At 48.8% G+C, this 15,289-nt stretch overlaps 1 protein-coding gene across 1 annotated transcript in view; it reads right to left on the bottom strand.

The window, feature by feature from the left end:
• IMPA2 (inositol monophosphatase 2) overlaps window positions 1–15,289 on the bottom strand; it is a 76,254-nt gene that overhangs the window by 20,750 nt on the left and 40,215 nt on the right. The window contains exons 3-5 of the mRNA XM_004385809.2: window positions 8,643–8,747; window positions 4,813–4,858; window positions 1,687–1,795 (exon numbers count right to left, since the gene is read on the bottom strand). Coding sequence (XP_004385866.1) covers window positions 1,687–1,795; window positions 4,813–4,858; window positions 8,643–8,747 — 260 coding nt within the window. The remainder of the gene's footprint in view (window positions 1–1,686; window positions 1,796–4,812; window positions 4,859–8,642; window positions 8,748–15,289) is intronic.

Genomic DNA, 15,289 nt, shown 5'->3' with positions numbered 1-15,289 from the left:
GATCACACAGGATCACTGTGATCACTGGGGTCACTGTGTGCCCTCTGGAGTCACACAGGATCACTGTGCTCACTGGGATCACATGGGATCACTCTGTGCTCACTGGGGTCACATGGGATCACTCTGGGCTCACTGAGGTCACTGTGTGCTCTCTGGGGTCACGCGGGATCACTGTGCTCACTGGGATCACTGTGTGCTTACTGCTAGAGAGGAGCACTCACTAGAGGAAGAGCAATGGAGGGCAGGGACCACACACACCTTATTCCCCTTCATTGCTTCTGAGGCCATCTAGGCACATGGTTGTAATCAGGGAGGAGGAAATGGCAGAATAAATAGAGACAATGAAGAAAGGGAGCAAGGAAAGGAATTTGAAAAAGAGGCTGGAAAAGGACGGGTATTGTATGATCTGATCCCATTTACATGAAGTATCTTGAATAGACAAATACATGGAGACAAAAGTTTAGTAGTGGTTGTTTACCAGAGGCTGTGGGGAGGAGAGACCGGGGAGTTACTGCTTGAAGGGCACTGGTTTGGGGTGATGAAAACCTTTGGAAATATACAGTGGTGATGGTTGTACAACATGGTGGACGTAAGGAATGCCACTGAATGGTACACTTAAAATGGTAAAAATAGCAACTGTTTTGTTATATTTTATGACAATAATAAACCTAAAAAGAGAGAGGGGTTGGGAATGGGTATAGAGGGGAGGCAGTAAGGACAGAGGATGGGAGCTCAGAAGGGCAAGTGTTGAAACCTACAGACTGAAGCTGATGATTGGTGAATGGAAATAATGGGGGGCGGGGGGCAGCTATTTTAGGACATCCAGTTTCAGAAGGGTGCCAGTTAGCAGGAACTGTGCTTTCTACTTTTCCAAACCCAGACAGATGGACATTAGGAAGCTGTTAACAACTTATAATCCTACTGTTTCTAGTCTGGGACTCTTCTCTTCATTTCTGTCCTGCATTTTTCTGTCCCCTACTGTACCTGTCCCGTAATGCAACAAATTATCAGTAGTTTAAACAGTGTGGGAGAGGGCTAAAGGAGTCCATGGGAACCTAAGCTGGCACACTGACAAATGGGTAGGTAGAGGCAGTTACATGTAGCTCAAGTGCAGCAGGAGCCCCAGGAGGCTTTAGAGAAGCTACTGGGGGTCCCTGAGACCTTGCGTGAATGAATAGTGAGGGTGAGCCATTTCACCAGAGACACTTCTCTGGTGCCTGAAAACACCACTTGCTCACATGACTCATTTCTGAGATTGGCCATCTTATCAGAGAAAGCCCCTGGGGTGCCACCAACTGCAGGTGGGGACCGGAGCATGGCTGAGTACACCTGGGGATGGAGGCCAGCATACCTGTTCTGCTGTCCTTGGCCCTGGACCACTTGCCCGGCCCACTAAGACCAAGCCATGACTAGCAACTGGATTTCTTTTTGCCTTAAAGATGAAAGACGTGAACTCAAACTAGAATGGGACTACTTATCTAATCCTGGCACATTAACAGAAGCTTTACAAAATTAACAAAAATACAGAACTGACTCAACGTCCAGTACATCTGGGACACAACGTCCCTAGAAAGAGATCAAGCCCCCAGCAGATCTTCACTGCTGTCTGGCGCAGTGATGATTCAGGGCTTATTCCATTCACATGTCTCCATGTAAAATGAACTAGGATAGTGGTAAGACACCCACCTGTCTCCCTGGAGGCCTGGAGCCGCTGGCCGTTACAGAAGGCGCCCCGGCCGCACCGGCCTGTGTACAGCCGCTCTTCCGTGCAGTGATAGATGACTCCAAATTCCAGCTGCAAATACAGAGGCAGGACACCAAACAATTGCAGTCACTTACTTGACACAAAACACTATGTGGTCATTCAAAGATGGAGGTTACCCTAAGTGTTAAGACTAATGGAGTGACAACGTACTAGAAGTTACCTTCCAAAAAGGAATTGAAAATTCAAAATTAGACCTGGACAAAAAGGCCAACTTCCTTTCTGTAAATGACTATATTTAAAACTAATAAAACTATATTAAAAATTAACATAATAATCAAGCATTCATAGCCAAAAGTTATTGAAAAAGCTAATTCTTTAGGAAGGCTTCTTTTTTTTCTTTTTTTGGGAGGGGAAAAAGGCTACCATGGCTCTAATCCAACCCCAAAGGAAATCTTCAAAACTGCTGATGTGTGAAGAATTATGACTGCATCTGTAAAGTCAACAGAGTTACAGATACCCAGGGACGACCCCCAGAAGAAAGCGTGAGTCCCTGAAGAGGGGCTCATCCTTGAGCAGGCGAGCAGCCGCCTCGCTGCCTAAGTCAAGGGACGGAAGGGCAGATCACTGCCTCTCAGCAGGATGACGTAAAACGATGATGAGGTAAACATGGCACTAATGCTACCTCACCTCCATGAGCTTTTGCTCCCTTTTCTCTACCTACTATTCACCATTCAGGGTTAACAAACAGTGAGTTCCATTGGCTTTGAGGTTGGCCAAGTGTTGATCTCTCTGGAAAATATGGAGACTCGCCAGGCCAAATGCCCAGGGAAGGCCTTGGCCGGCCCTGGGTTGTACGCCACTCCACCAGAATGGACGCTCAGCCTGCAGAGCAAGGCTTAGTTCTGGAGGGGTCGTTGAGTCAACGTTTATTGACAGCCCACGACCTTCCAGCAATGTTTAACTACTCCTACCACCTATACCCTAGCTGAAAAGGGATTCTCAAGTCCAGATGTATCCTAGCGGTATTCTCGTGGCTGAGTCTGGGGTGGACTCAGGACAGCCACACCTCACCCTGCGTTTGTGAAGAGAGGGCATCATTGAGACTCTGGCCCCAGGGGGATGCACTACAAGCCCACCTGCCCCTATTCAATCCCAGTCAGCCCCTCTAGAGTCCGCTGTAGTGTGTGGTTCCGAGCACTGGCCCTCTGAAGACAACTGCTTTACCTCCTGCACTCTTCTGTCTCAATGACATTCTCAACACAGAAGCAGGTCCTGAAATGCCAGCGCTGAAATGCCAGCTTTTCTTCAGCCTAAACGATTAGGTGGGTATGGACTTCTCTCTGTTTCCATGTGAAGAAACTTATGGTAATTTTGAGGACTAAGCTGAAGAAATGGTGTTCTAAAGGAGGGCTGCTTTTGAAAAACACAGAGCACCCAGCCTATTTAAATAAAACTACAGGAAGTACAAAGATATTAAGGCTTTTCGAAGGGTTATTGATTAAATTGATTCACACAGTTGAAACCTCAGTCCCAAGTCTTTTATGTGGTCCCATGACACTGCTTAGTTCAGATGGCCTATGGGAATCCTGAAATAGCCACATTCTCATACTGATAGCTAAAGGAAGAGAAAGAAGAATTAATAGAATATTGGGATGAAAAGTGCTCTCCCAAACTAGGAACTCGTTTAGTTTGTGACTAGACCACGTGCTTGGGGGTCAGATGGAGATGGCGCTTATGCCACTTGCTCAGGCCTCCTCCAAGTGCCTGCAGTGCAGCACCCAGACCACGGAGGCCACGGCCACGCCTGCACGTATGCCCACACCCACGTCCACACGTACGCCTATACCCACACCCACACATACACCTACACCCACATCCACACATACACCCACACCCACGTCCACATGTATGCCTATACCCGCACCCACACATACACGTACACCCACATCCACACGTACACCCATACCCACACCCACACATACACCTACACCCACATCCACATGTACACCCACACCCACGTCCACACGTACGCCTATACCCGCGCACCCACACATACACCTACACCCACATCCACACGTACACCCACACCCACGTCCACACGTACGCCTATACCCGCACCCACACATACACCTACACCCACGACTGCATGTACACCTACACCCACACCTGTGCCCACACGGACACCTACACCCACAAGCACACCCGCACCCATGGCTACATGTACACCTACACCTGCACCCACACCCACAAGTGCACCCATGCCCACCTGCACCCACATGTACACCCGCACCCGCACCCGCACCCACACCCACCCGCACCCAGCTCCACCTGCACCCACACCCACACGTACACTCGCACCCACACACGCCCACCTGCACTCACACATACATCCGCACTCACACCCACACCCACCCACACCCCCACATTCACCCACACCCACATCCACCCACACTCACACCCATACTCATACATGTACCTACACCCACACTCACACATACGCCCATCCACACCCACTGGTACACCCACATCCACCCACACCCACATTCACACACACCCACACTCACATCCACCCACACTCACACCCATACTCATACATGCACCTACACCCGCACTCACACATATGCCCATCCACACCCACTGGTATACTCACATCCACCCACACCCATACCCACTGGTACACACCCACCCACACACAACCATACCCACACTCACCCACGGCCACACCCACCGATACCCACCCACACCCACAGGTACACCCACACACACCCACACTCACATGTACACCCACACCCACACATGCACCCACACCCACACTCACACATACACCCGCACCCACACACACGCCCACCGGCACCTATATCCACACCTACACTTACACTTACACCCACACCCACATGCACACCCAAATCAGTCTGGATTTGCTCACTTTCTCGAGCTTATCTTTCAAGATTGAAAAACACATACTTGGATTTACTAGTCATGACTAAAGGTACACGGTGAGCAGAGAAAAACAGGAGCCCAGAGTTGGAAGCAAAAGGAAGGGTATGAACAGCACATGATAGTGGGGCCCTTGGGGATGGAGGGAGGGAAGGGTGAACACCAGGTACCTCTTGGTTCACAGCAAACCCGATGCTGACGGCCACGGTTGGAAATCTGCAAGGGAAACAGGGTGGTTGATGCTTGAAAAACAAAACTGATCTTGAGCAACACACGGACTTAGCAGTCCTCGGTGGCAATGTCCCTGGAGGAGGACAGAGGCCCTTTTTACAGTGAGGCTTTTTTTTTTTTTTTTTTTATACTTCCTATCATAATTTTACAAACTGTGTCCAAGACAAACAAGCTTAGCTGACCATGTCTTGAAAGAAAACAGATTTTCAAAGTCACGTAACACTGATACAATTCAACCACGACCAACTAATACCCAGTTAAGAATGGTTCTCAGAGATCTAGAGGATCAGCAGAGAACTCCAGAAAAGGCAACACCCACATCCAGGGCGTGAGGAAGGGCCGGGAGGCAGCACCACAGGCCCGACCACACCACGGGCCACCTCCCAATAACATCCACCTTATCCCTGTTTCCCACATGAGCTCCACACAGCCAACAGCAGGGGCAAGCCATGGAGGCGGAGGCCTGGTTGTCATCTTACAATTTGCCTGCAGCTTTATTTTGTGACTTTTTGCTGCTGCTCAATGTCTTAAAAATGATCTCTCCTTTATTTGGAGATCATCAGAGTTCAAAAACAGGTAGAACAAGGAAGAGTTGGGTACTGGGGCCTTATAGGAAAGTAGGAGCTCAGTCACACGGGAATCAGAGCGGTTAGTGTGACGCTGCAGAAGTGTGGGGCGTTGGGCTGCTGCTCTGCTGGCTCACCAGCTGGACGAGCACGCCACAGACCAGTCTCCCTCCACCTCCGCGCTCAGAAGACTGTTTCCCGCTTGCTCTAGTCCCACACTTTGGGACACACAGTGAATAGCTCACAGCTGAGCTGCAGTTTCCAGAGGCCTTTCAGATGCCTTTAGGCTGCCAGCATTTCTGTGGCTGTGACCCTCAGTGTGTTCTGGAAATATAAGGGTCAATAATATAGCTTGTTTTTAAAATTATGCTGTCCTCCACGTTGTTTCTCTGGCCCCACATTCCCTGCTGGGCTAGAGAGAGCAAAGTCCTTGGGAACTCTGGCTCTGGGGCGAGAAGGGCCATGAAAGGCCCTCAAATGGACCGGTGGACTTTGCACACGAGGTGGGTCTCAGTCACGGCAATCCCATCACAAGCACACTGCAGAAGTGAGGGGAACAGAAGGAATGGGTGCTCCCTGCAGCAAAATGCCCTAAACAGAAATGCTACTCTACACGGCCGCTCCAGGGAGTCACTCTTTAGTTGAAGTTACAGTTGTGGTGACACAGTTACTGTCACCAGATGGCACTATTCCACTGGCTCAGAAGGGTCACCTTGCGTAGGCATGACTGAAATCTCAGATGGGCCACGTTTAGAAACATGTTATTAACATGATATACTGTAATTACTTTACATGCTTTACATATAAACATAAGATTTGAGGGAAAACATAAAGGATTATAATACCAAGGGCGAGAAGCCCTATAATCTGGCTCCCTCACACTTTCCTCCTTAAAATTACACAATTCCGCACTTCCTAGTCTTCAATGGCCACGGCTCTTGGTGTGGTCCAGTAGCATCTCATCACTGTGAGCTGATTAGAAATGCAAATCAGTGGCCCACCCCGACCTGCTAAGTCAAAACCTGTCCTAACCAGCTGTCCAGGGGATTCTTTATTGTTGTTAGGTGTCTTCAAGTCGGTTCCAATTCATAGCAACCCTATGTAGAACAGAACAAAACGCTGCCCCATCCTGTGTCATCCTCACAACTGTTACTATGTTTCAGCTCACTGTTGTAACCACTGTGCCAATCCGTCTCAGAGGGTCTTTCTCTTTTTCGCTGACCCTCTACTTTACCAAGCATGATGTCCTTCTCCAGGGACTGGTCCCTCCGATAACATGTCCAAAGTAGGTGAGATGAAGTCTCACCATCCTCCCTTCTAAGAAGCATTCTGGCTGTACTTCTTCCAAGACAGATTTGTTCATTCTCCTGGCAGTCCATGGTATATTGAATATTCTTTGCCAACACCATAATTCAAATGTGTCAATTCTTCTTTGGTCTTCTTTATTCATTGACCAGCTTTCACATGCATATGAGGCAACTGAAGTTATCATGGCTTGGGTCAGGCGCACCTTAGTCCTCAGAGGGAAATCTTTGCTTTTTAACACTTCAAAGAGGTCTTTCACAGCAGATCTTCCCAGTGTAATATGTTGTTGGATTTCTGACTGCTGCTTTCATGGGCTTTGAGTGTGGATCCAAGAATGAAATCCTTGACAACTTCAATTTCTTTGCCATTTATCGTGGTGATTGATGTTCGTTGGTCCGGTTTTGAGGATTTGGGTTTTATGTTCAGGTATAATCCATACTGAAGACTGTAGTTCTTTACCTTCCTCAGTTAGTGCTTCAAGTCCTCTTCCCTTTCAGCAAGCAAGGTTGTGTCATCTGCACATTGCAGGTTGTTAATGAGTCTTCCTCCACTCCTGATGCCCCATTCTTCATATAGTCCAGCTTCTCAGATTATTTGTTCAGCATGCAGATTGAATAGGTGTAGTGAAAAATACAGCCCTGCTGCACACCTTTTCCAATTTTAAACCATGCAGTATCTCTTTGTTCTGTTCGAATGACTGCCTCTTCATCTATATGTACAGGTTCCTCATGAGCACAATTAAGTATTCTGCAATTCCCATTCTTCGTGATGTTATCCATAATTGTTATGATCCACACAGTTGAATGCCTTTGCATAGTCAATAGAACACAGGTAAACATCTTTCTGGTATTCTCTGCTTTCAGTCAAGATCCATATGACATCAGCAATGATAGTCCTCGTTCCACATTCTCTTGTGAATCCAGCTTGAATTTCTGGCAGTTCCTTGTTGATGTACGGCAGCAGGTGTTTTTGAATGATATTCAGCAGAATTTTGCTTGCATGTGATATTAATGATATTGTTTCGTAATTTCTGCATTCTGTTGGGGATTCTTACAAAGTCTGAGAACCACCTCTATGGAAACCATTAACAGTAATGACTTTGGGGCCTTGGCCACCTGTGGCCTGGACACCCAGTTATAGTTTTAGCTTCAAGCTTTAAAGTCTGAAAACCCCCTACCCCCACTGAGAGCTTCCAGTAGCCACATCCTTGCCATGTCGTCACAGCCAGCTCAGCTCCCGGGGTCCAGCCGCCCTTCCCTCCCTTCCCCCAAGGGCCCTGCCACCTCCCCACAGACTCTCTGCTTGTAGTCTGCCCAGCCAGCTCCAGGCGGGCTCTCAGGCCATCTCAGCTTGCTCCTGTCTCCCAAAGTGCTCCTCAATCTGCTGCCCCTGGCCCCTGGGGCTGTCCTCTCACTGGTTTTGTTCTCTAATCCTACATGTTTCTTTGGGGGGATTTTTTGAAGGGGTCTTAAATTCCACCCAGTATTTTAAGCATAAACAATGGCTTTTAAACAAGTGGAGATTTTTTACATAGTCTAAGTCCCTCACAAATGGAAAACTTTTTGATCATCTTTTTCATGAGACTATAAACCTCCTATATGTTTGCTTATATGCTGTGCACCGTTGAGTCGATTCCAACTCATAACAACTCTATAGGACAGACTGGAACTGCCCCATAGGGTTTCCTAGGCTGTAGCCTTTATGGGAGCAGATCACCGGGTCTTTTCTCCTGCAGAGCCGCTGGTGGTTTCAGAGCAGCCGAGTGCTTAACCATCGCACCGCCAGGGTTCCTTTTTGCTTATATATTCCTGCCTAAAACATACTGCTTTTGGAAAGACAATAGTTAGAGAAAAGGACATTTTAAACACTGACATGGAGGTTATGCGTGCTATGCTCACCTGTGCACAAAGTTACAGGTCCCATCAATGGGGTCAATGATCCAGGTGGGGCTGGCGGTGAGCACACACTTTGCTCCGGAAGCAGCAGACTCTTCCGCAATGAACCTGTGGTGGACAGGACGGAGTGGCGGACTTTACGGAACGAGCTAATACCAAGAACACTCCACAGTAACTCAGAGCAAAGTATTTCAAATCACTTTAAGTCCTGTTTTTTAAAAAAAAGGAGATATAGGAAAGAGATTTCTTTATGGTTTCTCTGGATTGAATGGAGGCATCTGCTTTCAATCTATTAACCCGCTCGTTAGCAGGATTAGAACGCACAGGGACACCTCTGGGTGCGTGTGTGTTTAGAAACGCATCAGGGAGATCCGAGTGGGCCAGGCAGAGAACAAAGGCGTGATAACATCGGGAAATAGAGCTTCCGAAGCAGAGGCGGCGACCTGTTTTAAACGCAGTCTGTAGGGCGGACAGCAGAGAAAGCGCAGACAGAGGGAAACAGGGCTGCTTCCACCAGTTCCGAGGTGCTAAGGACCACCCATAGCTGACAGTTCCCAAGTCGGCCTCCCAGCCCCACAGCCTGCTGAACTGCAGACACAGGTGGTGTGCACCAGTCCCCCCCGCGGGTGCTGAACGAGCGTGGCGTCTGCCGCTTCCACTCGGCCCCTCCAGAGCCCCTCTCTGCCCTGTCTCCACATCACAGCACTCTGATCTCTGGCTTCCCTTTGGGCTCGACCAAGGGGAAGCCCAGGAGGTGAGAAAGCAAGGAGAGTGTGGGGTTGGGATACTTATTTCTCAGCTCCCCTGCTGAGGTGCCCCCTACTCCTGCCAAGTGGGCCTCCTCTAAGACCTCCTCCTTCAAGTTCTGTCCCCCACCCTCAGGCCCAGGAGCACGATGGTTCTGCTGCTGCTGCCCCTCAGGCTTTGCTCTATCTTCAGGGTCCCCTGGGCCTGACCCCTTCTTCATAATAAGTACCTCTGTAATTAAACCCTCCTTAATTTATCCTCACTGGAGTGTGCAGCTATTTCCTGCTAGGAATCTAAGACACTCAACATCTAACGATGAACCTACACCAAAGTCCATCTAGGCAACGGCTCAGGCCCAAACTGGGCATCATCTCTAGTTCTTCCCTGGTTCTTCCTCCTCCAGTCCTCAGCTAGGGTCATCAGGGCGCAGTGGGGCCCAGTGCAGTAGCTGCTAGCCATGTGTGGCTGCCAATACTCAAATTAAAATGAGAGTAAACATTCATTCCTCAGTCACACTAGTCACATTTCAAGTGCTCAGTAGCCCCATGTGGTGAGCAGCTGCTACAGTGGACAGAGCACGTATGGAATCCGTCCATCATCACAGGACATGCTATCAGGCAGAGCTGTCTCAGTCTACAGCACTGTAAAGTCACAGGAAGTGCCTTGTGGAACACACCTGGTCCTCCAGCAATGTGGGGGCCACCATTCCATTTCATAGGTCAGGGGCTATGTGCTCTCAGTCTACCACAGAGTGCCTGGCCTTGGCTTTATAGATGAGCTGTCAGAAGCACACCACTGTTCGCTATGTATGTATGTATGTATCACTCCCAGGTGCTGTCCCCACCTCTTTTCCCCAGTTCCCCAAGTTCCACTCGCTGGCTCTCCCTGAAAGGGATGTGAAAACCAGATGTGGGATGACAGGCTGCACTGAGCTCACATCCGAGAGACCTAGGCCCCTGGAAAAAGCGCTCTGCCTGCAGGGCTCTGTAGACACAACCTGCCCCCAAGAAGTGCACAGCCTCGTGGGTGGACCAAACAGACGCAACACTGGGGACTCAGGTACCCTTCCTTTGTCTGCACCCCACTCCCTTCTTCTGGGAATGGCCTCTCTGCCATCACTCCCCTCCGTGTGCTTCTGGGGGGTTAGTTAGCAAAGGGTTCCCAACACCACTACCACGGGGCTGGCCATGTGGCCCAGCAGCTAGTCCTGTCCCAGGGGCTGGTGTTCCCCAAACAAGTCTGCACGGAACTGATGCTAAGTTAGGGGCCTGATGAGCAATGAGCCGCAGGGTGGGGTGGGCACTGAAACTTGTGACCCTGGTGGTAATGCTGCATACAAAGAGCTATTCCACCAAGTAACCACTGTACGTGGCACTAGCCCTGCCACCTCTCCTCACTAAGGACTTAAGGCATTAAATCTATGTTAATGTTCTCTTCTGCAGCTGCATGGTTTTCTTCCCCTGAAAAGGCTGCAGTTTTGTTTGTGAAGAAAAGGGATCCATACAGTACAAAAACACACATATAAGCAGCAAATGCCAAAGTCTGAACTTGGCACAAGGTTGAGATTGCTCAAGTCAAGAAAGGAATAGAAATGACTCACGTACAAAGGTAAGTTCCTAGGAAACTGGGGAGGGAGGGGAGCTCGCCTTTGTGGACCTGTTTCAGCAGGAAGCTGGCATCTGCCAGAACCAGAGAGGGACGGCTGGGTCTCCTGGCAAGAAAGGAGGGAGGCCTGTCTGCAGCATCACCTCCTAACTGCCCTGGAGCAGCACAAGGCCACTCGGCCACTCACCAAGGTGGGCTCCTATGACACCTAAGGCCACAAGCGCTGTTTGTCATGAGAAAACCACGTGTACCACTGTCCACAGGGCTCGCCAAGCAGCTTGCCTTTGCAGCAACAATCATGACACTTCTGGCTAACAAAGCTTTTGTTTTACATGACATTTTTGGTGGAAATAACTCCAATTACCCAGAGCGAGCCCTGGATTTTGCAGTTGATTATTCGTGCCCTGGAGTTCTCCTCCTCTCTCGTCACCGCTTGTACTTTCTGCTCATTAGCCCAACTGTCCCCGTGAAAGGAGATGGGATGACCATGGGTCATTCCCTACTGCTTCCTTCTAGAGGACAGCAGTTTGGGGCAGGGCCTGCAGGGGGCTGCAGAGGCGTGGACCACAGCCAGCCTCTGGAGGCACCAAAAAGCACTGCCCTGGTATATGGGGAAGGATGTAGAACCTTTATCTACTTACACCTGATTTTCTTCAGGTGGAACGATAATCCCTACGGAGTGACAGAGAACATTCTCTAGCTCTCCGCAGAGGGGGTGGTGAGTCCTCTCTGCAGACACTCACTTGGATGGATGTGTGAAATAATGAAGACCTTAACGAAAGTCACTGAACATTTACATAGAACTCATAATACAAAAGGGAAAAATGCTCGTGACTAAATCTAGGAAACTCAAAGAACATTTCACAGCCTACATAATGCAGAAGAGGAAAATAGGGAGCAACTGGGTTAAGGTAAGAAGCTTAATAACATATTAGAATGACACATTCTGCTCCATAATTTAACTCCTTTCCTTTTATCCCCCTCAAATAGTTGTAACAAACACCCCTTACAGTTTTGACAGCCAACTGCATCCAGGACTTTATTTTTTCTAGCTCATTAGTTTGTTTAATTTGCTACAAGAAGCCAGGGCTATTATGCCCTCAGTCCACAAGGAGCAGTTGATGTCACTCTGCTCCATCTTCAAAAGGCGTGGCCAGTTCCCGCCAGTGGCCGTTCCCACCAGCGGCCAGTTCCCGCCAGCTCCCCAGCAGCCTCCAGCCTGAGTCCATGAAAGCCTAGGGCACACACAGTGGGAGGAAGGACTGAAGCAAATGTCCACCTGCTGGGGGGATGGGCGGTGTGTCCATGTGAGGACTCTGCTGACATGTTGCCTGACTCATTCATCCAACAAGTGTCGCTCTGGGTTTGGCTCGGTTCAGGGCACAGACTCCCTGGGCGGACGAGTCACATCTCCCCAGCCGTCCCCGGCTGGGCAGAGAAGGGGCTGCACCAGCTGGGCAGCACAGCTGCTGCCCCCTTCCCTTCACCTGTGCCAACCCAGACGACCTTCAACAAGGCTTCTCAGCAAAAGGGGAATGTCTGAACACTGCCCCAGTACAAGTCACAGGCCCAGCAAAGCACCTGGCTGCTTTAGCTCAGGTAAACATCACATGCGTGCCCAGAAAACAGAGGCTTGCAAAAATCAACTCAACTCAGTTCTTCTCTGGGAAGGAGATGCTCTTTTCTGACTTCAGACATTTTGCAGAATTCACAAAATCACTGAAGTAGGAGGTACCAGCTCAGCCCCTGAATGCCCTATGGCCCAGTGGACTCGGAGGGACAAAGGTCAGCACAGCTTAGGATCTAAAGCCGAGGCCCTGCCTCTCTTCCCTGTTTGTATACATATACACACACTCACACCCACATATGCACACACATACACACACGGACTTGGAACTTGGCACTAACTTCAAGTTATTAACTGAAAACAGACTCAGGCATCCGACAGCTGGGGCTCATGTGGCCAGTGCCAACACAATGCTTCAAAGATCCAACATGCAGAAGCACCAGCCTCAATGTGCTGGCTGGTTTTCTGTCACCAGCATGTTACAGCTGGACACAGAACCTCAGAGGGGACTGCGGCCAGCCCTCGATCACAGGTGAGTTCACACCTCATGATTCTTTGATCCTGTCGGCTCCTGTCTCCCAGACCAGGGACCAGACTTCCTGATTTCACAGATGAGTAAAACAAAATAATGAAACCAGGGAGCCTACAGTGGGTTGTTCTTAATTTTATTTAAAAAACCAGTTGCAATCTATCTTTAATATTATTTCATAAAGGACTTAAAAACGAGGAAGGATCTAAGTGAATAAACAAAGTCCTCCCTAAGAAAGGGTGATAAGCTCTCTTAGGCGACCATGTTTTTAATGGTATATTTAAATGCTTTGAATGCTAAAAAATCACAACATACCATTTTATTTTACAATATGTATTTTCTCATCACAATTTGATCAATTTCTCTATGATCTAAAACACAATTAAATGTCCAAGATTCAGATACTTTCTTTCTAATCTTAGTCACTGGCAAAAAACAAGCTTCACGTAGGTATGTTGAAAAAATTATCTCATTTAATTTGAATTTTCTAAGAACATTGAGAGGAGAATGGAGCAGCAACTTACCAGCCTGCAGCCCTCATCCCAGCTCTTTCCTCTGGCTGAGAAAGATGTGGGGCGAAGAGCCTGGGCCTGACTGAGGAGCCACAAAACCCTGACACCCCTCACATTCCCCTGCTGGTGTGCTGTGCTGTGGGTTGAGGAAAACGTGGGCCTGGACTAGCCCTCACTTGTGGAATAGATTTAGAAACTGTCTTAGATTGGGTTCTCTAGAGAAGCAAAACCAGCAAAGCAAATAAATATATATACAGATTTATGTCAAGGAAACGGCTCACACGGTTGTAGAGGCTGGAATGTCCCAGCTATGTGGGTCAGGCTGGAGGCATCTCCTGGTTCATGTAGCCATAGGGGCAGTGAGCCCAAGACTGGCAGGTCAGAGAGCAGGGCTCTGAGTCACAGGCCGCGAAGACTGACGAATTCCAAGATCGGTAGGCAAGATGGCAGGTAAGCTGCTAGCTCAAGTCCCAAGAACCGGAGGTCAGACGAACAGCAGCCAGCTGCAGAATCCGGAGAGAGCAAAAGCCCGCAAGCCTTGCCAGAAAGTCCACTTATATGCAATGCAGGCCACATCTCCAAGGAAACTCCCTCTGAGCTGACTGGGTACTCACAGCAGACCCCATCATGGAGGTGATCACAGTACATCAGATCTCATCATGGAGGTGATTACATCAATATATGACTGCCAAACTACATCATAACTGCCATACCACTGAGAATCATGGCCCAGCCAAGCTGATACACAACCCTAATGATTACAGAAATCATGGCTCTAAACCACCAACTCATGATTAGGTGTGGGTATCAGAGTCTTTGTGGGCCTTTTTTAGAGGGAGACGTGGCCTTAGCATTTGGAGTAGCTCCCGAGGTGACCCTGATGCACACCCTAGGGAAACCCACTGCTCTAAGTCGATGGTTCTGGGGACCCTCGAGGCTGTAGAGGTGGAGGTGGGAAAGCTGTGCTCACCTGCAGAGCACATGAACTTTATCCAACGACACACAGCAACGGATACTTAAACCTACCCTGTCCAAAAGGAATTCACTTCATGCATGTACACAACAGTGGATCCAAACCAAAGCCGACCACCAGCACTGCTGCCAACGCTTGTGGCCAGGCAGGCAATGTCAGCATGCTCTGACGGAAACTCTGGGAGCCCAGGAACTGCATTATCCCAGTCCTGCAGTGGCCTCCAAACCTGACCAATATCCCTCCTTCTGCAATATCCATGAAGTCCCTGGCTGGTGCAAACAGGCAGTTTGAGTCCGCCTAGAGATGCCTCATAAGAAAGCCCTGGTGATCTTCTTCCGAAAAATCAGCCATTAATAATCATGTGGAGCACGGTCCTACTCTGACACATGTGGGGTCACCATGAGTCGGAGTTGACTCCATGACAACTGGTTTTACCGGTTGGTCATATCCACATGGACCATTGCTACAGAAACCTCAACCCCAAAATAGTTCATGAAGTACCTAGAAATAGCTGGTTGGACAGTGTGGGTTTTTTTCCCTCAAAGAATGAAAGCAAGCTATATGATAAATTCTTTTGACACTGCCATTTAATTAAGCTTTTAAGAAATTAAAAAATCATAAACATTTCAGGGCTTATAAATATCATAACAGATGTCAGGGATCCTGACTTCATACTGAATAAGGAAATAGGAAATAACAGAAGCTCAAACATAAAGA

The sequence above is a fragment of the Trichechus manatus genome, unplaced genomic scaffold, assembly GCF_000243295.1.
Source record: "Trichechus manatus latirostris isolate Lorelei unplaced genomic scaffold, TriManLat1.0 scaffold00146, whole genome shotgun sequence".
Taxonomy (NCBI): Eukaryota; Metazoa; Chordata; class Mammalia; order Sirenia; family Trichechidae; genus Trichechus; species Trichechus manatus.
This window is presented reverse-complemented; position numbering and strand designations above follow the sequence as displayed.